Raw genomic sequence first — 23,979 nt, forward strand, 5'->3', positions numbered from 1 at the left:
CCAACTGATATCCAACTGATACCACTGATTCAATGGACATGAACTTGGGCAAACTCCGGGAGATAGTGAGGAACAAGGCAGCCTGGTGTGCTGCAGTCCATGGAGTTGCAAAGAGTTGGACATGACTTTGACTGAACAACAAAGCAAGGAACATAAATATGTAGTTAAGCTGATTCAATGAAAGTCCTTTCCGTGAATGTATTAACCTTTCCAGCAAAATGTAGAGTTTAAAAGTCTGCCCAGGCCTCCATAACAAAATACCACAGATCAGGAAGCTTAAACAACAGAAATTTATTTCTTATACTTCTAGAGTCTAGGAAGTCCAAAATCAAGGTGTCAGTTGATTTGTTTCCTGATGAGAACTCTTCTTCCTGGATCACAGAGAATTGCCTTATCTTTCTGTCCTAGCATACTGGTTCAAGAGACCTGTGGTGTCTCCCTCTTAGAAGTAGTTCAACCCTCTCAGATTAAGGCCCCACCCTAATGATCTTATTTAACTTTATCATCCAAAGTCACTCTCTCTAAATACAGTCACTTTAGGGGATAGGGTCTCAGTGTATAATTTTGGGGGGCACACAGGTTATAGAACTTGATTATTTTAAAACTGTTACATACCTGCTATGTACAAGGCATTATTTTGAGAAAAAGGGAGAGCTGAGTTGATGTATAGCGGGGGGAGTGGGAGTCCTCGCTTTCCCAAAGAGCTCCCCATTCTTGGGGAGTGGCAGAAATGCATACCAGCCATGGAGAGGTTAATGAACTGAAAGACAAGCACACAATATTCCAATTCTCGATTGGAACGCTGATGTTCTGGCATGGAGAAGCCTATTAAAACCCCACTCCGGTGCCACAGTGACCAGCCTGGCTCTGGGGCTGTGAGACCATCCTGGTGGTTTTGCTCAGTGTAATGGGACAGTCTTGAGCACAGGTGAAATTCATCTCAGATAAATGTAACAAAATACTTCCCATAATTTGGAGTGTTTGGACAAATAAGGTTTAAGGATTATGGAAGCATAGTTCACACTTAGTAAAATTTGCCCCTTTTAGGTGTTCAATGAGTTTTGAGAAATAGAGGCACCACTACCATCAAGGTACAGAACATTTCTATCACCTCAGAAAGTTCCTGGTGGTCTTTTGGAGTCTGTCCCTGCCCTTTCAACCTCAAATCCTGACACTCACGTATCTGATTTCTGCCCCTGTAGTTCTGCCTTTTCCAGAATACCGTCTAAAGCCATCTAAGGGAAATCACACATTGCAGCACTGTCTTTGGGTCCAGCTTATTTCTCTTGGTTGGTGCTTTTGAGGTTCATCCTTGGCAGTTATGTGTATCAAGTGTGTTCCTTTTTTTGCTGGGTGGTGTTCTGCAGAGTGTGTATTAATTCATCACCAGTTGATGGGTACTTGTACTGTAATGCTTCCCACGTTTGTTTATTAAAAATAAAGCTACTGTAGGGAATTCCCTAGCTATCCAGTGGTTAGGACTGTGTGCCTAAAGTCTGTGCCAAAGGTGCAGACTCAATCCCTGGTTGAGGAACTAAGATCCAACAAGTCGCAGGGCATGGACCCCAAAACAATAAAATAAAGCTACTATAAACCTTAGGGGCTATGGTGCAAACCTATCATAGGCAGATTAGTGACTTGGTGTTAAAACACTCCTGAAAGCATTTATTCTTTTGATTTTAGGAAAGAACAAAGTATTTGAAGATTTCCCCCTTAGACTTAATGAGAATACAGTAATTGTATTCAGCTGTAGATACATCCCTGTTTTGTTTTAAATTTTCTTAAATGTGTGCATGTGCCTGTGAGAACTCACTCAGTCATATTTTTGTGAGTCTGTCATTGCTTCAATTTTGTGACCATTTATGAAACCTTACATAAATGAAACCTTACATTACACAGAAGAAATTCAGGACTACAATACTGAAGATATTTAATAAGCCCCTTAGGTTTTTCTCAAAGTTCTATAATACTTATCAGGTTGTCTGCATACATGTGCATATTGTAAAAACGTCACCATGAAGCTGTTGATGTATAGCTAGAGGTGTTGATGGGGTATATCCTCTGGGCAATGAGGAAGCAGAAAGGTTCAAGACATAGTCCCCTTTCCTTTTGGATTAACACTTAAATGCTTTTTGGGTCTTGACTTAGTGGGTCTTGACTTCTGGTCATATGCTATCATTAAAAGAAGCATAGTGTTGTGCCCAGTACCCACAGTTGTATTCCCCTTCTCTGCACACCCTCCTCTCTGTTTTAGGTTGTGACCTTTCATTCCCTGGCAATAAATTGGTCTCTGGAGATCACTGTAAAATTACAGTGGATGAAAAATCTGGTCAGGTATCACTGGAAGATACCAGGTAAGCTCTTTCTGAACTTCTTTCCTGTTTCCTCTTGTAGCTTCAGGAGGTCGACTTTAGCCAGTGACTGCAGAGAAGAGACAAAGGCCCACTTTCTGTAGCTCAGAAGTCTGCTAGGGTCTCTGGGTATTGGGAGATATATTTTCTGGCTTCTAGGATGGGCTTCTTAGTGACACTGGTGCCTGTGACAATTCTTGAATGTTTTCAGATTAAAGCAAAAATGTCTCAGAAGTAAGACTTAAAAGGCAGTGATATATTTTGGGTTTTTACAAATATATGCAAGTTCAGTTCAGTCGCTCAGCCATGTCCGACTCTTTGTGACCCCATGAATCGCAGCACGCCAGGCCTCCCTGTCCATCACCAACTCCCGGAGTTCACTCAGACTCTCGAGCAGTGATGCCATCCGGCCATTTCATCCTCTGTCATCCCCTTCTCCTCCTGCCCCCAATCCCTCCCAGCATCAGAGTCTTTTCCAATGAGTCAACTCTTCGCATGAGGTGGCCAAAGGACTGGAGATTCAGCTTCAGCATCGTTCCTTCCAAAGAAATCCCAGGGCTGATCTCCTTCAGAATGGACTGGTTGGATCTCCTTGCAGTCCGAGGGATTCTCAAGAGTCTTATGCAAGTTAGGCTTCTCCAAATCAAGAAGTTTCCCTTTCTTTTTTACTATTACACCACATAAGTAGTGTATGAAAATGAAAAGCTTTTCAAATTGCACTTACCCACTAAAAATATATACATATTTATTTTGTATTAATAGGATTATACTATTATACTGTTGTTATAATAAACAAAGGCTCAGTGGCTGAAAACAACAGCAATCTGGGATATTATAGGCCTGGGGTCCTAAAGTCCAACTCAGGTCTCATTGGCGTCAGCTCTTTCTGGAGGCTCTAGAGGAGAAGTAGCTGTCTTCTGTGCCAGCTTCCAGAAGCCACTGCCTCCCTTGGCCGAGGTGGCTTGAGGGGCAGGGGTGATCCATGCAGAAGGAACAGCAGCTGCAGAGGTCCAGAAGCGCCAGCAGGAAGACCCCAATGTCCACACTGGAGAGACCATACTTTAGTTTGAGAACAGTAAAGAGTCACTAAGGGGTTTAAGCACCCCTTGGAGAAAGAAATGGCAACCCACTCCAGTATTCTTGCCTGGAAAATCCCATGGACGGAGGAGCCTATAGGCTACAGTCCATGGAGTCACAGAGTCAGACATGACTGACTTCACTTTCACTTTTTAAGCAGAAAAGTGAAATCAGACTTTTGGGCTAGAAAGAGCTTGAGGATGGATCTTGAGCCTGGCAGCAGAGCCGTGGCCGTGTGAGACAGCTTCACTGGTCTCTGTAAGTGGGCTTTTACTGGGAAGGCAGCCCAGCCTTTTGGGGACCTGCTGCCAGCTGCTGAGGACTCGAAACAGAGATGGTGTGACAACACCGCCTGCACTATTTACTGTATGGCCCTATACAGAAATCTAGAGTAGTGGAAGCCTGCTCAGAGGCCAGGCTAGAGCCTCTTCCTCACTGGGGGTCATAAGAGTGCAGCCATGGAGTTAGGGCCGAGGTAGACCAAGTGCCCAAAATTGGCTAAGGGGGAGGAGGTTGCTCAGGTGCGCTCCTTCCTTTGGTTGCAGTCTAGTCTCAGTCCACTCAGGAGGACCTCCTCAGGGAGGGGCCTCCTGTCCCGTCTGACTCAGGCTTCTGTCTCTCCCAGTAGTATCCGCTGCCCTCCCATCCAGCAGTGTGGTCCATGATTTTCTTTTTTAATATTTATTCGCTTATTTTAGGCTCTGCTGGGTCTTCGTTACTGTATCAGGGTTCCTCTAGTTGTGGCGAGCGCGGGCTACTCTTCCTTACTGTGCATGGGCTTCTCATGGCAGTGGCTTCTTTTGTTGTGGAGCATGGGGCTTCTCCACTTCCATAGTTTCAGTATGCAGACTCTAGAGACCAGGCTCAGCAGTTGTGGTGCACAGGCTTAGTTGCCCCATGGCATGCAGAATCTTCCCAGACCGAGGATACAACCTGTGTCCCCTGCATTCGCAGGCAGACTCTCAACCACTAGACCACCAGGGAAGGCCAAAAGGGTCCCAAAGTCCAACTCAGGTCTCATTGGCGTCAGCTCTTTCTGGAGGCTCTAGAGGAGAAGCAGCTGTCTTCTGTGCCAGCTTCCAGAAGCCACTGCCTACCTTGGCCAAGGTGGCTGGAGGGGCAGGGGTGTTCCATGCAGAAGGAACAGCAGCTGCAGAGGTCCAGAAGCACCAGCAGGAAGACCCCAATGTCCATGCTGGAGAGACCAGACTTTAGCCTGAGAACAGTAAGGAGTCACTAAGGGGTTTAAGCACCTGATTAACTGGTCCCTGATTAACTGGAGTGGCATCCCAAGCACAGGAATTGCACTGTCTTCCTGTCATCGGTAGTTGTGTGTTGATTTGCTTCTGCCCAGAGCCTGCCTCAGGGCTTCCCAGGTGGCACTAGTGGTAAAGAACCTGCCTGCCAATGCAAGAGACGTAATAGATGTGAGTTTGATCCCTGGGTCAGGAAGATCCCCTGGAGGAAGGCATGGCAACTCCAGTATTCTAGCCTGGGAAATCCCATGGACAGAGGAGCCTGCCAGGCTTCAGTCCACGGGGTTGTACAGAGTCGGACACGACTGAAGCGACTTAGCACACAGAGCTTGTCTCGTGGGGGCCGTCAGTGCTCATGTGAGGAATGAACTGAGGGCCTAAGGCTGCTGGAGGGAGGGGTAGGTCTGTGGACAGAGTCTGGTGCAGAAGAGAAGCTGGAAGTCAAAGGACATGCTGCTGGTGCATTCTAGGGCTTCACCAGGAGGAAAACATGAGTTTGGAACAGTGAAGGCATTCAAACACTTGACAGCATCATTTGGCTGTGAGTGACAGCACAACAGGCAAGGATTTCCTTAAGAGAATTGTAAGGCGGCACAAATGTTTATATCATTCCTATGAGTATTTATCATTTTCAAGGTGATAGGGGCTTCCCTGGTAGTCCAGTGATTAAGACTCCACACTTCCAGTGCCAGGGGTGTCAGTTCAGTCCCTGGTTGGGGAATGAGATCCCATGTGCTGTGTGCCGCCACCAAAACTTTCTTAAATTAAAAAAAAAAAAGATTGGTAATATTGAACTGCTTTCCTACAATTGTAGAAAAGGAAACTTAACTCCAAGTTATTTTAAGTAGGATAAATTCCATTTTGTTGCCCCTACAGCGCCAATGGAACTGTCATTAACAAGCTGAAGGTTGTTAAGAGGCAAACTTGCCCTTTACAGACTGGGGATGTCATCTACTTGGTGTACAGGAAGAATGAGCCAGAACACAGTAAGAGGGGGGTTTCCTGGGCTGGACCCACAGGTGAGGTGTGGCAAGGGGCCCTGCAACAGCTGGAAAGCATTTGGGAAGAGGCTTATTAAAGCCAGTATTTCCTGAAGGAAAGTTAGCTTACCTGCATCCCTTTTGTGTTTATGTAGATTCTTGGTGTAGGTAGTGTCTGTTGAAGAGTGGGTATGTTGGCCTCGCAGTCTGAGCCCCAGGCATTCTTCAGAAATGCCACCGTGGTCATGAGCCAGGGGTCTCAAAATGGTAGCCAAGGAGAAGTGAGTGAATGGGGAGGGGTGAGCTGACAGAAAAAGACTCCTAAATTGAGAATAAGACTTAGAATGGGGGCTGGAGGCCACAGATGGCTCTGCTCTGGGACACTTGATAGTAGATAGCAGAGGTCAGACAGGATTCCACTGGAGCTTGTCCCAATCTGAGCATCCACATTTGTGGAAGAAGAATGATGCAGGACAGAATTAGGGGAGTCCTTCAAATGGTGCCCCCAAAATAGGAAGAAGGAGGCAGGTGTTCCCTAGGTTGTTCTCAGCATAGTCAAAGCCACCCCTGGCCACACAGAAGGATCTCGTGTCCGCTTCTGGTGGTTTGAAAAAAGCAAGGCATAGACTCATCCCTCCTTGTTGCTCTGCTTCCCTTAGTCAGCCTCTTCATGCCAGATGAGTTTCCTGAGGCTTATTTATTTTGGCTTTGGTTCAGATGTTTTGATTCACTTGCTTTAAATTCCCTTAAACCGGCAGCTGTGGTTATTAGTTGATAAGTCAAAATAGTCGACAAGAACAAAGTGGCTGTGAGGTAATGGGAGGGAACAGAAGAGAAATGTGAGTTCTCACCTGGCACGTGACTGACAGTGCTCTGATTTGGTTAATTTCTTTCAGACGTGGCATACCTCTACGAATCTCTAAATGAAAAGCAAGGTGTAACACAAGACTCCTTTGGTAAGTGAGATTTTCCAAGAGGAGTGTGTGTGTGTAAAGTGGGTCTGTGTGTTGACTGTCTCCGTCAACAGGAGTAGCTTGCCTGAGGCGGTGGTGCCCATCTGTGCCCTGACTGTATTTTCCTCCTGCTCCTTCTGTGTTCACAGAAGCTAATAAAGAAAATGTGTTCCACGTGACCAAAGATACCTCAGGTGCAGGCCGAGGTGACGATCCTCAGGATCCCCAGGTCCTGCTGTCGTCACCTGCCACTCAGGTGTGCTTTGAGGAACCACAGCCATCGACGTCCACATCAGACCTCTTCCCCAAGGCCTCTACCTCTTCCATGGAGCCCACCTCTGCAGGCCGAGGGCCTCCCTCCAGCTCCAGTGAGAATGGGGGTCTCGGGGCGGTAGCTACAGTGCTTTCTATTCACTGTTCCTGCCCTGTGTTGTTACGGAGACAGACAAGCACTGAGGAGTTCAGTGGTGGCTTTAGGCATCAGGCTGTCAGTAGTAAGGTTTTTCTAGCAGTCGCTATCTTGTTCCATCCTCAAGAGAAATCCTGGGAATAGGGAACTATAGCAGTGTGGTATTTTTTACAAGTTATGTAATTCATATACTGTAAAAATCATGTAGAATGAACCCTTCCAGTTTTCTGGGTTTTTTAACGGCATCTTGTATTACCTGTGCCTAGTTTGAATGAGTGACACTTTGATCTGCTGTCTTTTCTTCTGAGGCGGGTGAATCAGACTTTCTTGTTTGTCCCTCTCACAGGCTCCAGAGGTGCAGACGTCTCTCCAAAGGGGTGTGGTCCATCTGTGACAAGTGATGAAATCTCCAGCTTCCCTGTGACTCTCCCAAACAGAGAGGGGGCCTCCTTTTCTCTGTCGGAACCCCAGGATCAGGAGGATTTGGAGCCTGTTAAGAAGAAATTAAAAGCAGGTCAGAATCTTGAGGTTTCATGTAACCTTAGGGCCCCAGCAGGACCATCCAATATGCACCTGTTGGGGCCCCACCGTCTGCCAAAGCCTGAGGATGCTGTATTAGGCTGACAGCAGATGGCAGCCTGGGCCCTTTCTTTCCTGTTTGTACCATTGGGATTGAACTGTGTTTACTGCCAGGATATGCTATCAGTCTGCAAACTGCATTCTTTTTTTTTTGGCTGTGCTGGGTCTTCATTGCTGCACAGGCTTTTCTCTGGTTACAGCAAGCAGGGCTACTCTCTAGTGATGTGTGCGCTTCTCACTATGGTCGCTTCTTGTTGCAAAGCTCAGGCTCTGGGGCTTGCGGGCTTCAATAGTTGTGGCTCTGAGGCTCCACAGCACAGGCTCAGTAGCTGTGGTGCACGGGCTTAGTTGTTCTGTGGTATGGGAGGTCTTCCCAGATCAGGGATCAAACCCATGTCTCCTGCATTAGCAGACGGGTTTTTTACCACTGAGCTCCCAGGGAAGCCCCTGGAAACCATATTCTCGAGTTGCGACTCTGTCCTGATACAACAGCCAATTTTTAAGAGTATGTTATCTTTAAGTGATAGTTTGAAACTTCACATTAAAGACAATTTAGAGAAAAACCTATGCTTTAAAAGCCAAAGTTAAAAAGATTGTAAAAAATGTTTGGGAATGTAGTTCGTAAGACAGTAGCTGTAAGGCAGACCTGAGGGCTGCCCGTGGATTGGAGCAGCGTGATGCGAAGGAAGATGGGCCTTAGAAAGAAACTGTATTTCCTAGTGTATTGAGTGGAAAATGAGTTGATTGACCTGGGAAGGGGTGGAATGAATTGGCAACAGATACATAAACAAGTATAACAATGAAGCCATTTTTAATTATCAGAAATGAAAAATTATATAAGGAAGAAAATTCTAATATGCTGTTTGACTGAACAGACTATTTAAGCATAGTAATATACCTACAATATATTGACCCAATAATTGTGTTAGAATAATATTGGGAAGGCTACTCAAAGGGCAAAATCCTTCTCTGTTTTAATGGATATCAGGAGATGATAGCTAAAATCTTCAGCGTAAATGTAGCATGACAATCCAGAAACACAGAGGCTGGGACCAGAAGAAACAGCTAAAAGACACTGTGAGGCAGGAAGAAAGTCCTTTCCTCAGAGGAGACAGGGATGGTGAAGGTGAGCAGAGGCTGGGGCAGAGGGCTGCTGCTTTTGTTTTCTTTTAAATATTTGACTTTTTAAATCATGTTTCTCTAATAAAAATAAAAATTAATCTGTGACATAGAAAAATTAAACATGCCAGCCAAAAAAAAAAAAAAAAATTTAAGCTCCTGGTAACATTTTTAAAATTTAATTATTTTTTAATTGGAGTATAATTGCTTTACAACATTATATTAGTTTCTGCTGTGCAGCAATAAGAATCAGCTATGCATATATCCCATCGTTCTTGAGCCTCCTTCTCACCCACCCCCCACCCCATCCCACCCATCTGGGTCACCACAGAAGCACCCAGCTGAGCTTCCTGTGCTGCACAGCAGCTTCCCACTAGCTATTTATTTTATATATGATAGTATGTGAAGTATGTCAATGCTGCTCTCCCAGCTTGCCCTACCTCTCCTTCCCCCACTGTGTCCACAAGTCTCTCTAGGTCTCTGTCTCTGTTCCTGCCCTGCAAATAGGTTCATCAGTGCTCCTGGTAACATCTGATGGTCTGTATTTTCCAGCACTTTCCTGTATGCATATGAGTCACATTTTTTTATTCAAACGAAAATGACTTCATACACAAATGCCATTTGACAACTGGCCTTTTCTCGTACCAATGTATCCTGAGTGTCTTTTTATACTGTTAACTGTGCTAAAACAATGCTTAAATATACCAGATTATGAAACTTATTTTGGACCTTCTTAAAAATGCCCTTTGAAATACACAGAGGAAGAGGTCTTCTGTCCACAGTTTAAGATATCTATAAATCCAAGAGACGTGTTGCCTCCATGGTCATGACGGTCAGAATGTGTCCCTTCCCTTGTAGATGGGGAGCCAGACCTTAACCTGCCCGTACTGGTCACAGACCCAGGCAGAGACCGTCCCGCTGCCTTTGACGTCAGAGCCGAGGCCATGAAGCCAGACAAGATGGAGGAGACGCTCACGTGCATCATCTGCCAGGACCTGCTGCACGACTGTGTGAGGTGTGCCCAAGTGGGGTCCTATGGGAGGCCAAGGGTGGGGTGGGCCTTTGGGTCAGGTTGGAGGCTGCACCCACTGAGGGTGCCATAGCCGTTTTCCTTGTATGGCTGACGAGCCGGGAACCAGGCTGATGACTGAAGCTACAAAGGAGCCCGAGAGACAGGTGCAGTGGCTCTGACCTCGGGTTGGCCTCAGGCGGAGCAGGAGAGCTGCACCGAGGGCTCGGTGTCTCCTAGCAAAGGGAGCCTGGCAGTCAGCATGGAGCAAGCCTCCTAGAACGAAGATCTCTCATTGCTCCTCTGTGGGAACCTGGAATTAATCTGTCTGAAGTTCAGCTGAAATGCGTGTCCTTTCCACCCACACCCCATGTCACTGCTCTTCCTCCCTGGCCCTCCCTAGGGGTACCATGTGACCTCTAGTTTCTTTTTTTTTTTTTCCTACTTATAGTTGACAGGCACAGAATTAAAGCAGTTGAGATGGGTGCCATGTTTTTGCACAGGGACTTTTTCTCTGGCAGGTTTTGGAAGGCAGGTGGCTTCCCCTGGCATTAGCTGAGGATGCAGACCCCACCAGCAGCAGACCTCACGCATAGTATGGGTGGAATGCCCAGGAATGACAGGCTTAAGGCCCTGCTGAGGCAAAAGAGCATAGGGTCTGGGGATGGGCAGTTGGCTCATTTTTCTGTTTGTACCCGAACCTCAGTCTGAGCAGGGCCAGACTGTTTTCCTCCGAGGAAAGAGGCAGTGTGACCCTGGGTCCTTGATCCTCATGCCCCAGGCCAGCCGTGCCCCTGGGGCCCTGGCATCTGAGGGGCTACTGCACTTGCTGGGGAGATGCTCTGCCCAAGAGTGCCCCCAGTTCTCTGAAGCCCATCCCGTGCCCTCAGCCTGCAGCCCTGTATGCACACCTTCTGTGCTGCCTGCTACTCGGGCTGGATGGAGCGGTCTGCCCTGTGCCCCACCTGCCGCTGTCCAGTCGAGCGCATCTGTAAAAACCACATCCTCAACAACCTGGTGGAGGCGTACCTGCTGCAGCACCCGGACAAGAGGCGCAGTGAGGAGGATCTGCACAGCATGGCTGCCAGGAACAAGATCACACAGGACATGCTGCAGCCCAAGGTCAGGAGGGCCTTCTCCGACGAGGAGGGCAGCTCCGAGGACCTGCTGGAGCTGTCGGACGTGGACAGTGAGTCCTCGGACGTTAGGTGAGCCCCTTGGGCCTGGAGTGGGGTGGGTGGCCCAAGTCTGACCACCCCTTAGGACCAGCTGGCCCAGGCCACTGCTGAGGCGCAACCCGGCAGCCGTGTTGCCTGCCTTGTGCCAAGCACGCCACTCATTCAGGTGACCGTGATGAGGCTTGCTCACTGCCCTGCCTCCTGTGATAGCCTTTTTTCTCTTTTGTTATGCAGTGGAACATTTATTCTATTTTTTTGTTGTTTATCTGTATTGTTTTCCAGTTTATTAAGATATAACTGACATACAGCCTTATAGAAGTTCAGGGTGTGTAGCATAATGATTGGGCTTAATTATTGTGAGAGACTAGCCACAGGAAATGATACTTTTTTAATTGCTGAGTCCTCATCAAGTGCCTTGATTCACCAGCTAATACAAATACCGCATAAGCACACTCACTCTCCACAGCTTACGTAGTGAACATATATCCTAGAGTATCGCTTATCATCTGTCAGGGTATTGTTACAGAAAAGCCACAGCCACCTGGTAGACAGGATGCAGTCCTAGGAGACTTTATTTTACAGCTGATGTCTCCTGACTTAGAAGTCCAGGGTGTGAATTTTTGTGTTGAGGCCATAATATTTAAAAAGACAAACCCCTACCCCTAGTTTGTCTCTTTTCACAAAATTTAGCACATAATGTTCAAGCAAAAAGAAAATAAAAACTCACTTTTGTGTGAAGTTTTTAGTGTATATTCATCCATTCATACACAAATATAGTCATACATACTTAATTTTTTTTTATTAAGACATTTTTTGTAATATTTTGAAACCTGGGACAAAACCACAGTGCGCATTCTGTGTTTACAGTTTAGTCCACATGTTATTTCTTGGAGACAAGCATATGGAAGTAGGATGTTCATGTCAGGAGTCTCCGTGAGAGGATACCTTGCTGTACTTCTGACGTCTGGTCGAGCGCAAGATTGGTGCTCGACAAATGCCTGCCATTGAGTGCAGGTGGCAGCACTCCCCTGGGTGTGTGGAGGAACCCCAGTGATCCCTGAGACACTCGGGGTCTTGGGACAGGCAGGTGACTTATTCCCATTTACATGTTTTCCTTACAAACATGGCTGAGTGTCTTTTCAGCGTTGCTGCCTTTTCTAGTCATGTCTTGCGTGTCCTTCCCATGGGTGCCAGGCTCAGGCAGGCATCCTCTGACTGAGACCAGAGGAGAGTCTACATGTGCCTTTCCTGCAGATTACGTTTTACCATCTGCAGGTTTGAAGGCTCAGCTGAGGAGCATACAGCTGAAAGGTGCTGTGGACAGCGGCATCCAGCCCTGTGCATTTTCAGATTTTAATGAGGGGTAGGGTGTGCACTGGGTGGCGTCAGACCTACAAGAGCGCATCCTGCCCAGTGTGGGGACAGGAAGGCTCCACTCCAGGGGATGGCTCAGGGGGTCGAGGGGCAGGCAGGAGATGTCTCCAGACCCCAGGAGTGTCTGAGGGAGAGAGCTCTGGAGAAGTATGGGAAAAGGGGGCTGGGAGGTGGCAGGGAGTAGAGCCTGCCGACTGCTAGTGTGCAGGGTTGAGTGTAGTGGGCTGGGGGGTGCTGGAGGGCAGCTGTCCTTCCCCTTCGCACACACCAGGTCCAGCAGCTGATGCAGAGCTGAGACATGGAGGCGGGACGAGGCCCATGAACTGGGGTCTGGGTCTTGGCTTGTCATTCGGGCTGGGGCCGTTGTCGCTACCCTCAGCCTCACACACCAACCAGAGCAGGTGTCATCTCATCCCCCCGAGCTCTGTGCTTTCCTTGCAGCCAGCCGTCCATCGTGTGCAGACAGTGCCCTGAGTACCGCAGGCAGGCGGGGCAGCCCCTTCCCTACCCAGGGCCCGGCAGCGAGCCAGGGGCACCGCAAGCCCCCGGGGATGCACCATCCACGTCCGCCAGTGTCACAGCAGGTGAGATGGCCACTCCCTCCTTGCTGTCCTGACCATTCCGGGTGTGGGTGGCGCTTCTGCTGGCTCTTCTCTGCTCAGATAGCTCGTTGCTTTTCGTGACCTGTTTTGAGCTAAGAAACCAGATAATCAGCTTTATTTGTGGATCTCTGCTCTTGAACACACAGTCCTGACTCTGATACTTACCCTTTCCCACCCCTCCCCGCTACTACCTTGGGGCAGTCAGCATGCCCTGGGATGCTTGCCAAAGCTGAAGTGACCATCACACATGGGCCCCTCCGGTGAGGGACTGGCCTCTTTGCAGCAACAGGACGTGATGTTACCAGAGCCGCCCTGAACTGTCTGTTCGCTGCCCATTTCCGCGGGCGAGTTCCTAGGTGCCATTAAGAAAGGGAAAACAAGCATGTGGACTGTGGTTTGTGGCCCTACATTGTAGGGCCTGGCCTCGTTGCCACTGTCAGCCTGAGCCTGTCTAGAGGCCACTGACCTCAGGAATGTGACCCAGAGCCACATTCTTCACCATCTGCTATATGTGCTGTGCCACGGCTCTTGGGTGTCCTTGTAGGCCCCTACGGGTGGGGATGGCCAGGGTGGTGCGTGGAAGGCCCTATTGTGACCATGGTGAGTGCACAGAGCCTCATGTGGTGCGTGAGTGACCAGGGGCCCGGCCGCATTGACAGCTCCTGGGGCAGAGTTAGCCAGCGGAGACTAGAGAAATCACTTTACTGTTTTGTGATCTGTCCTTCCTTTACAGGAAATACTAGAAAACCTTCAAGTGGCCTTTGAAATCTTGCTCCAGCTACTGAACCAAAAGATAGCTTCGGTCACTTTTCCATCTATTAAACCTTTTAGTTTGAGTGGTAGACCATCACTTGGCTGGTAGCAAAATTGGCCTGGGATCTGTCCAGGTTTTCTTGTAGGTCTGTGTTCTCGTGCGTATCTTGTAGCTGCCCCTCCAGGTGTGGGCTGAGCCGCTCGTGCTGCTGCTCCAGTGCTGGCAGCACCAGCCTGAGCAGGCTGTCTGTCCCACAGCCCAGGACTACGTGTGCGCCCTGCAAGGAAGCCACGCCATATGCACCTGCTGCTTCCAGCCCATGCCCGACCGGAGAGCAGAGCGCGAGCGGGACCCCCGCATCGCCCCCCAGCAGTGTGAGTGAGGGTGTGGGTGTGTATGTACACCATCCACCCGGGGCCCTCCCCACCTCAGAGCCACTCCTATGTGTCCTTCCAGCCTGGTTTTCAAAGTGTCATGGACTTCTGTGTGTGGTTTGAGCTAAAGATACAGTTCTGTGTTTTCCACCTGTGTCACCAGGTATCCCTGCAGGGCTGTGTTGATAATCTCTCCTTGGTCACCAGTTGATATCCACCCCTGTCATACACACAGGGGGCTCTCTTTCTAGATCCTGTATCCGAACATCACCCCAGTAGTTCCCCAGGGTCGCATTTTGTTCTATTCTGTTGGCTGCATAGTTTGTTGGATCTCAGTTCCCCGAGCAAGGATTGAACCCGGTCCAAGGTGTCATTTTAAAATCTAACAGCTGAACTGTACGGCACATTAACAGTTTCTAGATGGTGGTGAAAATTGAGCTTGTCATTTGTTTAATGGTTACATGAACTTCCTCCTTGCCATGCGGCGTGACTGGTGCGTGTCCTCTGTGTCCACAGGTGCCATCTGCCTGCAGCCCTTCTGCCACCTATACTGGGGCTGTGCCCGGACCGGCTGCCTTGGCTGCCTGGCCCCGTTCTGCGGTAATGCCGGCCCCACCACCGATCGCCACCACCTTTCCTTGTTCTCTTGGTGTACTTAAGGCCAGTGGTGGGCTGGCTGTGTGCCTGAGCAGGGAAAGGCCACATTAGTCGCCATGAATTAGCTACCTTTTCCTGGAGGTCTGCATGGGTTTGCAAGTATCAGTGAGTGTTGGCTCCAAGACAGCAATAACAACAACAGGGGAACTCTGAGTCGTGCACAAGGACCACCCCCACTAAAAATACATGTCTAGACTTCACAACCCCAGACCAGGGGCTGTGCAGACTGGACCATTTCTGGGGGGAGTGGAATGGAATGCCTTTTACTTTTTCTCTGTTTGCAATTATACTTCATCACAGAACTTTTTTTTTTTAATTAAACTTTCTATTTCATCATGGGATATAGCTGATTAACAGTGTGATAGTTTCAGGTGAACAGCAAAGGAACTCAGCTGTACATATACATGCATCCTTTCTCCCCCAAACTCCTCTCTCATCCAGGCTGCCATATAACATTGAGCAGAGTTCCCTGTGCTATACTGTAGGTCCTTGTTGGTTATCCATTCTAAATACAGCAGTGTGTACATGTCCATCCCAAACTCCTTAACTGTCACCTCCCCCATCCTTCCCCCACCATACCCATGACCATAATGTCACATAACTTTTCATTCTTTATAGAATCCGTAATGAACGAAATTTGGTTATCCGGTCAGGTGAACAGTGCTTTCATAAAGTGCATATGAAATGGGTAATGCTGCTTCCCTCCATCCCAACAGAGCTCAACCTGGGTGACCGGTGTCTGGATGGGGTGCTGAGCAACAACAACTACGAGTCGGACGTCCTGAAGGTACAGGCCAGGTGGAGGCCAGTGGGAGGCTTCCCGGGACTGTCCAGTGTTGTGACTATGCATGTCTGTCTGTGCATGTCTGCATGTTGTGACTCTGCATGTCTGTTTACCCCTGTATCCCCCCAGATAGGTATTCCTCCCTGCCCCTCACACTGAGAAGCCACAGGAATTGTGTTACGCAGTTCCAGCGCCTGCTCAGCCTGCCCGGGGCAGGCAGCAGGAGCGGCTGGCCCTTGGGTGGAACCAGGACTGCCCACTGGCCCTCTTCATGCATTTCAGGAGGCAGCTGGCTCTTAGAACTTCAGAGTTTAACATGCACATGTGTCGCTTGCCAGGGGTCTTCCCTTCACCCCAATTATGTTTGGTATGACACCTCCAGGGCAAGGCCCCTCTCATCTGAACAGCACCTCCTCTACCCCACTGCTCTCTGACTAGGTATTCACAGGCACGCTCTTATAGGTTTACACAGCCAGAACCAAGCAGCTCCATGTATCTTGAGGGCAGACCTACCCAGATGTAGACCCTGGCTTCCTTGTCACGTGGTCGTGGGCCACACTATGGCCGCTCAGGCTACGATTCGGTCTCACTGCTCCTATGCTATAGAAATGTCTTTACAGAATTTCAGAAAGAGAGTGCCAACTCTTACACTTGAGGTTCTAAAGCTAGCCTGCCCTTTGAGACTGAGAAGAAGCTCCTTGGTCGACAAATTTGTGCTGCACTGCGTGGGTGTGACACCATGTCTGTCCCAGGCCTCCTGTTCCAACAGGCCATCCAGGCCTCCCAGCTGAACTCCTGGAAGCAGGTCCCCTAACTTTATGCAACCCTCACCCTCTGCAGGTGCCCATCACACTTGCGTGTTTTGGCTCTACCCACCTTCCAGGGCCTTTTATGAAATGTCAGCCCTCTTCGCCATTTGTTACACGTTTTGGTTTTTTTGGGGTTTTTTTTTATATTTATGTATTTATTGGCCAGGCTTTTCTCTGGTTGCAGAGACCAAGGGTTACTCTCTAGTTGCACTGCATGGGCTTCCTGTTGCCGTGGCTTCTCTTGTTGCAGAGCACGGGCTGTAGAGCGTGGGGGCTTCAGTAGTTACAGCACATGGGCTCTGTAGTTATGGCCCTATGGGCTCAGCTGCCACGCAGCATGCAGGACCTTCCCAGACCAGGGATCAAACCAGTGTCCCCCCACATTGCAAGGCGAACTCTCAATCAGTGGACCACCAGAGAAGCCCCCTCTTTGCCATTTTAGTGTTTCCTTCTCCAAGCTCATGTTTCTTTTCTTGCCCATTCCCCTGTTACAGAATTACCTGGCCACCAGGGGTTTGACATGGAAAAACATGTTGACTGAGAGCCTCGGGGCTCTGCAGAGGGGAGTATTCCTGCTGTCTGGTAAGCCTTGTTGTGCCTACTTGCCCCCCACTGATGGTGGTGTTTTCCAGGGGCACCTCTGTCTCTGGTCAAGCGGTCCCTCCTGCCTGTCCACACACTGGCAGCATTGATGTTGGCTTTCCCATGTTCACTCCTGCAACCTCTGCCCACCCTGGCAGAGACAGACAGAAAGGTCCTTATACTTTGAGATTTCTTTTTCTTGTTGGGTTTGAGTCGACATGACATGTTCCAGAATCTTTTCTCATACAGGGGAGGGAAGGAGCACAGCTGGTGAGGTGCTGGCCCCACCACTGGTCAGCATTGACATTCTAGGGCTGGTTGTCAGGGTCTTTGCTGGCCTGTCCCTCAGTGCATCAAGTGACTCAGCGAAGGCTTACCTTCTCTCCCAGGGACACCTAGTGCTTTGTGAAGTGTGAACTTTTGTCACTAATGGAGGGTGCAGAAAAATCAGTGAGTGATTTTTTTTCTCCCTAACATAAATTATTATCAAAGACTTTAAAGGTACTAAGTTATTTTGTCTCACAGACACATTATAGTGAGTATCTTGAGTTTTCTCTGTTGAGACAGCTCTGTGTGGTTGGATCTTAACTTCTTTTGCTTTTTAATGGCTATTTTTATAAGAATGATGTGGTTCACAAAGAAAATGTTAAGTGGTACAAGAAAGTCTAAAGGATAAAGTGAAAATCATTGGAAATTCCACCACCTAAAATATAGCCAGTCATAATACTTTGATAGCCACCTTCTAAATCTATGTACCCATGTGTGTGCATCATTTTCATAAATGAGATCCTGCCAGATATGCTTTTTTTTTTTTTTTTTTTTTTTTTTTTCAGATATGCTTTTAATAACCTATTCACTCAACAGTATATCTCGGACTCTTCCTACGTCAACAAAGATCTATGCCTTGATTTGTTTTAGTTATTACTTAGCATTCTGATACCATCGTTCATTTAGCAAGTTTGTTATTAAAGAGTATTTAAGTTCTTTCCAGCTTTTCACTGTTTGAACCACCATTGAAGCTGTCAAGCATGCAATCCTGTAGGTTTCACAATCAATCCCCATCCCTGTGCCACCCCTCCCCCCAAAAAAACACAGTTGTCCCCTAGGATAATAAACAGGACTACTGTCACTGGCTTGCATGGTTGAGGCATGTCCTGGGGCCTGAGTGCCAGCATCCCCTAAGCCTGTCAGCTGAATGTTTGCCCTCTCAGTTCAGTTCAGTTGCTCAGTTGTGTCCAACTCTTTGCAACCCCAGGAATCGCAGCACGCCAGGCCTCCCTATCCATCACCAACGCCCAGAGTTCACCCAAACTCATGTCCATCGAGTTGGTGATGCATCCAGCCATCTCATCCTCTGTTGTCCCCTTCTCCTCCTGCCTCCAGTCCTTCCCAGCATCAGAGTCTTTTCCAGTGAGTCAACTCTTCGCATGAGGTGGCCAAGGTATTGGAGTTTCAGCTTTAGCATCAGTCCTTCCAGTGAACACCCAGGACTGATCTCCTTTAGGATGGACTGGTTGTATCTCCTTGCAGTCCAAGGGGACTCTCAAGAGTCTTCTCCAACACCACAGTTCAAAAGCATCAATTCTTGGGTACTCAGCTTTCTTCACAGTCCAACTCTCACATTCACACATGATCTCTGAAAAAACCATAGCCTTGACTAGATGGACGTTTGTTGGCAAAGCATGTCTCTGCTTTTGAATATGCTATCTAGGCTGGTCATAACTTTGCTTCCAAGGAGTAAGCGTCTTTTAATTTCATGGCTGCAGTCACCATCTGCAGTGATTTTGGAGCCCAAACACTGTTTCCACTGTTTCCCCATCTATTTCCCATGAAGTGATGGGACTAGACACCATGATCTCTAGGTCTTGTAAATATGAAAGAGGCAAATGGTAGGATATTTTATCTGCCATGTTTGATGATAAATGAAATTGAAAATCTTTTTCTTATATGGGATATATATATGCTTGTCTGTGTCCTTGGTTCATTTTTGGACTTGGGAGATTGTTTGTGTGATATCTTTGTTAATTAAGGGTACAGTACATTGTCATTTGTGTTAAAAATGACTTTTTTTATAAAAAAGTCATCATCACTTAGAATTCTTAACGTCCTCTACTAATTCATTAGTATTTCTCCTTTGTTATATGTGTTCCCATTGTGATGTGTAAACTAGAGGCAGTCGCATTTACAAATCCCTTCCTTTGTGCCATTTGGTTTTCATGTCATAGTTAGAAATAGCTCAAGAGAAGAATATTATTCCTCTTAGTACTTTTTTAAATTGTTCTAAATATTTAAATTTTTAATCTAGATGGAATGATTTTGCTATAAGGAAATAAGTTGGCATCTAGGTTGGTTTTGCTCTTGTTTTCCAAATGTCCAGCCCTCTGTCTCACCCTGTCTATGGATCAGTGCATTAGTTCCCCAGCAGCGTGCAAGCCACGTCTGTTCTGCTATGCTGGAAACATGATGCTACCCACTGGCGGGCTGCGCCTGTAAGAGGCTGTGTTCCTTCCAGATTACAGAATCACCGGGAACACCGTGCTGTGCTACTGCTGTGGCCTGCGGAGCTTCCGCGAGCTCACCTACCAGTATCGGCAGAACATTCCTGCTTCTGAGCTACCAGGTGAGGAACCATCTGGCCCCTTCCTGGCCTGCAGTTCAGTTCTGCTTGTGTGGGCTCCCACTCTTTTGCAATAGTTCAATACCCTGTGTGGGCCTTTACTCTGAGTTCAGAGCAGGGCCAGGGACACAGCCTGGTGGGTGGGGGCGCAAAGGCCACGCTTGTCTCAAGTGCCCCTTGCCTGGTGCCTGCACAGGCTCTGGATCGGGTGAGGTAGGTTCCTTAAACAAGATGGCAACTGGAGTCATCTCATTTCTAAACTGGATTTTCAATTAAAGATTTTTTTTTCCTTTCCTGGAGAACAAGGAAGCAAGCTATAAAGTGGGTCAAAGCATTGTGTGTCTCAGCTGCAGTGTCTCTTTGGGTCTCAGCTTAAATTCACTAGGCCAAGTCTGTAGACATGTGCATGACATGTGTTCATTTTTTTCTCTTCCCAGCGGCTGTCACATCCCGTCCTGATTGCTATTGGGGCCGCAACTGCCGCACTCAGGTGAAGGCCCACCACGCAATGTGAGTGTGCAGGCAGGGCGGGGGCTGGGCAGGGCTGGAGAAGTGAGTGCAGAAAGGCAAACAAACCCACGGTTTCCTAACAGGAACTGCTTTTCTTTAAATCTTTTGGCCATGTTGATTTTGAAGGTTTTAGGAGAAGGAAATGGCAACCCACTCCAGTGTTCTTACCTGGAGAATCCCAGGGATAGGGACGCCTGGTGGGCTGCCATCTATGGGGTCGCACAGTCAAACACAACTGAAGCGACTTAGCAGCAGCAGCAGCAGCAGCAGCAGCAGCTGCAGCAGCAGCAGCAGCAGGGATATTCATGAAGTAGTCAGTTCTCTACTTAAAAAATATACTAATTCATTAATAATTGTCATGCTTTTACAAAGTCATGTAGTATATAAAAAAGTCATCGTCACTTAGAAATTCTGCTCTTCTGTTATGTCATTTCATGAAATGTTTGCCCATACACATTCATCTCCTTCTCCACCTCCATGTCCCCTGCCCACATGTTCGGGGCTGAGCACTTTGCGAATCCGTGGTTGTGGTCCCTGAGACCCATTTCCCAAGTCACAGCCATGTGCACGTTGCCCTGCACCTGGATCTACCTATGGTGATGCGATGGCTAGAGCTCTCCCTGGGAGTTTCCCATGGGGTCTTTAGAGGCTGTTCGTGTTGACATTCATGTCACCACACATGGTCGCCCATAGGAGTAGATCGGCCTCTGCTTTGAAGCCATGAGGAAAGTGATCACATAAGTCAGTTTCATGGATTGATGCTGTTTGCGGTGACTGTGATCCCAAACAGCCATTTGAGGTTCAAATTAAAGAAATTGGTTAAAAGAGCCATCATGAGGACGCAAGTAAAGGCAGCCACCCAAGGGAGTGATTCTGTAAAATAAAAATCTTGGTTTGTATTTGAGCATAAACTGTGTGGAAGAGATCATTTTATTCCAAGAGATTTCGCTAGTAACAGGCTAACCTGTCTCTATTAAAATGTGGGGAAGAGGGGCAGCAAAGGCACCCTCGTCTTCTCAGAGAGGAGGTCACCCACGGTACCTTGGGGATGCTAACGAGGCACAGGTCTGAGTTTCTGGAAATTACCCAAATGTTCCACTTATATTTTACATTTAGAAAGGAGGGGTCACAAAGGAGTCAGACATGACTTAGAGACTAAACAACAACAAAGAGGGTTGCATTTGGGGTTAGTGTGTTTGCTGTATGAGAAACATGCCCTTGCAAACCCCCAAGCACAGGATCACTGTTTCCTGTAGTTCCTTTGGGTGCAAGTACAGAATTTCTTTACTGAATGCATCTGTCTCGTATGATTTGACTGTTTTCTCCCCACAGGAAATTCAATCACATCTGTGAACAGACGAGGTTCAAGAACTGAGCGTCCAGGGAGGCACCGTGATGACTCAGGAGTGTTGGCAGTCAGTGACACGCATCTCAGAAAATACCGAAAACAGACATTTTAAGGGCATTTCACAGTCCCCCCCGCCCCAGGGGGGCTGGGGTCTCGGCATGGGGCACTCTGGTGTGACCTTTCTTTTGTGGAGCAAGACCCTCTCGGCGAGAACCCCCACCTGTGGCACCCAGAGCCCTGGGGCCAGAACAAGAGCCATCAACCATCCCCTGTGTATCTGTCCCACAACCACAGTCAAAGCAGAAATCTCTCTTCAAGAAGAGTGTCCTGGGAGAGGAAGGGGAGTTTGTCAGAAACACTGTGCTGTGAGGAAAGGGAGCACAATTTTCCAGCCACAGGACGCACAGCGGCTCACATGTGTGTTTTCATAGCTTCGGTGCTCATCTCCTAATGAGATTTAAATATCACAAACTGTAGCACAAATGATATAATTTATATTTGCAAATTGACTAAAATTGGAGACACTGATATTTGAAAGAATAAGCATATGTTCCTGTTTATGAAAAAAAATCATTAGACATCCAGGACTTCCCAGCGCCAAGGGCATGTTTGGGTCACTAACACATGGGCTTCTCCTTGGCACAACTGCAGCCCACCAAGCCGTCCACCTTTTTCACTCCTCCCAAGCCTCGGGGCTGGGGTGGCCTGGGGCCAGGCTGCAGGTTGTCCCTGGTGATGCCCCAGCCCACCTGGAACAGCCCCTTCCTGCCAATAGGTTCTGCGAGTCCTTAGCCTTTCCTCCTGCGTTGGGTTTGCCGTGTCATCTGGAATAATACTTGAAATTTTGTTGTTTAAAAAAAAAATTTTTTTTTTTATCATTTGTTAAAGCCACCCGTTTGTTTGCAAAATTGTACTTTTTTGCTTCTTCTCAGGAATACGATTTTCAACTTTGTCTTGCTCTTGATACAGACTCTGAGAAGCAGTGCTCTGGGGAAGAAGGCCTCCTTCCCGCATTCTAATAAACACGCTGTGTCTGTTTCTCTCCCTGGCACCTTCGTCTGTGTTGATTGTGATACCCTTCCTTTGGTAGGACCGCCTGCAGAGGTCACTGGTTACCTGCTTAACTAACAGAGTGTGCCCCCAGTGGGGGGCAGGGGGCCACTGCACTCATTAGCCTCGCCAGCCCTGCAGGTGTAGGTGACCTGGGGCCAGGGCCAGGTCTGAACAATTGGGAAAAGGCATAGCCTCCCTGGGATCCACCAGTCCAAGCCTTAGCCTTCTGGTCCCTAGTTAAAGCCACAGCTTTGTGTCTAAGCTCTGGCTCAGCTCATGCAGGCACGAGGCTGCCGTCCAAGGTCCTAACTTGGCACATCACCCCCTTCACTTTGGACTCCGACCACTTCTCCCAAAGTAAGAACAGAGATGCAGGACCCTTAGCAGATGTAGCAGCTTTTTTGGCTGAGGCCTAAACATGCAGCCTTCCTACACTGGATCCGTAGGTGAAGGGAAGGGCCCACACCACCTCAGACAGCTGGTCCATGGTGCAGGCCAACTCCAGTGGAACTCAGATTCCCTGTTTCTGATGAGCACACAGGGTCAGAACAGACCTTGTCAGCCCTAACCTGAAGAGGAGCCGCAGGACCCAGGCTTGCTGACCAGCTCTTTTATAGGGTAGGCACCATGCAGTGTTTTTTATGACTTTCTGTACTTCCTGTTCCTTGATACCCTCCCTGACCACCACCACCACCCCACCCCTGGCATCCAGCCCACAGTGGGTTGGAGCCTGCTGTGTGCTCCTATCCTGGTGGTTTGGCTGGCACTGAGTGACTCCTGTGTCCTTGGGCCCAGCTCATGTACTCTCACAGCCTCGCTACCCAAGTCCCTCTTGGGCTCCTGGTGCCCGTGTCAGAAGGGCTGGCCCTGCCCACACTGCCCATCTGCTGGGCCTCCTAGGGCTGCACACCAGCCCTTTCTGGCCTGGGTCCTGGCCCCCAGATGACCAAATGGATTCCTCTTTGGGCCAGTGACCAGGAACCCAGCAGGTCATCTTAATACTGCATAGCTAACAGGATTGGGGGCTTCCCTGGCAGTTCAGTGGTGAAGAATTCACCTGCCAGTGCATGAGACATGGGTTCGATGTCTGGCTTAGGAAGATCCCCTGGAGAGGGAACTAGCAACTGTCTCCAGTATTCTTGCCTGGAGAATGCTATGTAGAGAGGACCCTGATGGGCTACAGTCCATGGCGTCACAAAGAATTGGACATGACTTTTCAGCTAAACAACAGTTATTGGGATCACAGGCCCAGGTCTGAGAGTCCCAGCGTGACATTGGTGGATCTTGCCCCAGGGGAAATACTCCACGGAGAGAGTGGAGTAGCCAGACCTCTACCAGTGGAGGCCCTGCAGCAAAACCAGCTCTCACGCAGCAGCAGAGAAAAGACCCAACGAAGCTCAGGTTCTGAATCAGGATTGCTGCTGCAGAGAGCACCAGACAAATGACCTGTGCTCTGGAGGAAGGAAGAGAAAGGAGGGATGGATTGGGTTTAGAAAGCCTAGGGTGGCTGGATGCGGGATCCTTCTCCTCCTGTGTATGGTGGCAGCTTCCCAGACCTCAGGTTCCCTCCTAGCAAGTACAGGTGAACTGGTGATTTCTCCATC

General features: G+C 48.4%; 1 protein-coding gene across 6 annotated transcripts in view; it reads left to right on the top strand.

The window, feature by feature from the left end:
* CHFR (checkpoint with forkhead and ring finger domains) overlaps window positions 1-22,373 on the top strand; it is a 28,470-nt gene extending 6,097 nt beyond the window's left edge. For 2 of the 6 annotated variants that reach the window (XM_069557592.1, XM_069557596.1), the window contains 15 exons: window positions 2,255-2,354; window positions 5,561-5,670; window positions 6,561-6,620; window positions 6,767-6,985; window positions 7,373-7,540; window positions 9,583-9,739; window positions 10,624-10,941; window positions 12,727-12,869; window positions 13,899-14,015; window positions 14,532-14,615; window positions 15,389-15,459; window positions 16,760-16,847; window positions 19,360-19,467; window positions 19,902-19,974; window positions 21,307-22,373. In XM_069557592.1, the coding sequence (XP_069413693.1) occupies window positions 2,255-2,354; window positions 5,561-5,670; window positions 6,561-6,620; window positions 6,767-6,985; window positions 7,373-7,540; window positions 9,583-9,739; window positions 10,624-10,941; window positions 12,727-12,869; window positions 13,899-14,015; window positions 14,532-14,615; window positions 15,389-15,459; window positions 16,760-16,847; window positions 19,360-19,467; window positions 19,902-19,974; window positions 21,307-21,349 (1,859 nt within the window). In that variant the 3' untranslated portion in view covers window positions 21,350-22,373. The remainder of the gene's footprint in view (window positions 1-2,254; window positions 2,355-5,560; window positions 5,671-6,560; window positions 6,621-6,766; window positions 6,986-7,372; window positions 7,541-9,582; window positions 9,740-10,623; window positions 10,942-12,726; window positions 12,870-13,898; window positions 14,016-14,531; window positions 14,616-15,388; window positions 15,460-16,759; window positions 16,848-19,359; window positions 19,468-19,901; window positions 19,975-21,306) is intronic. The other 4 variants (XM_069557594.1, XM_069557597.1, XM_069557593.1 and 1 more) reach the window with 3 other exon arrangements.
* Window positions 22,374-23,979: the final 1,606 nt, after the last annotated feature.

The sequence above is a fragment of the Ovis canadensis genome, chromosome 17 (assembly GCF_042477335.2).
Source record: "Ovis canadensis isolate MfBH-ARS-UI-01 breed Bighorn chromosome 17, ARS-UI_OviCan_v2, whole genome shotgun sequence".
NCBI classification, from domain to species: domain Eukaryota; kingdom Metazoa; phylum Chordata; class Mammalia; order Artiodactyla; family Bovidae; genus Ovis; species Ovis canadensis.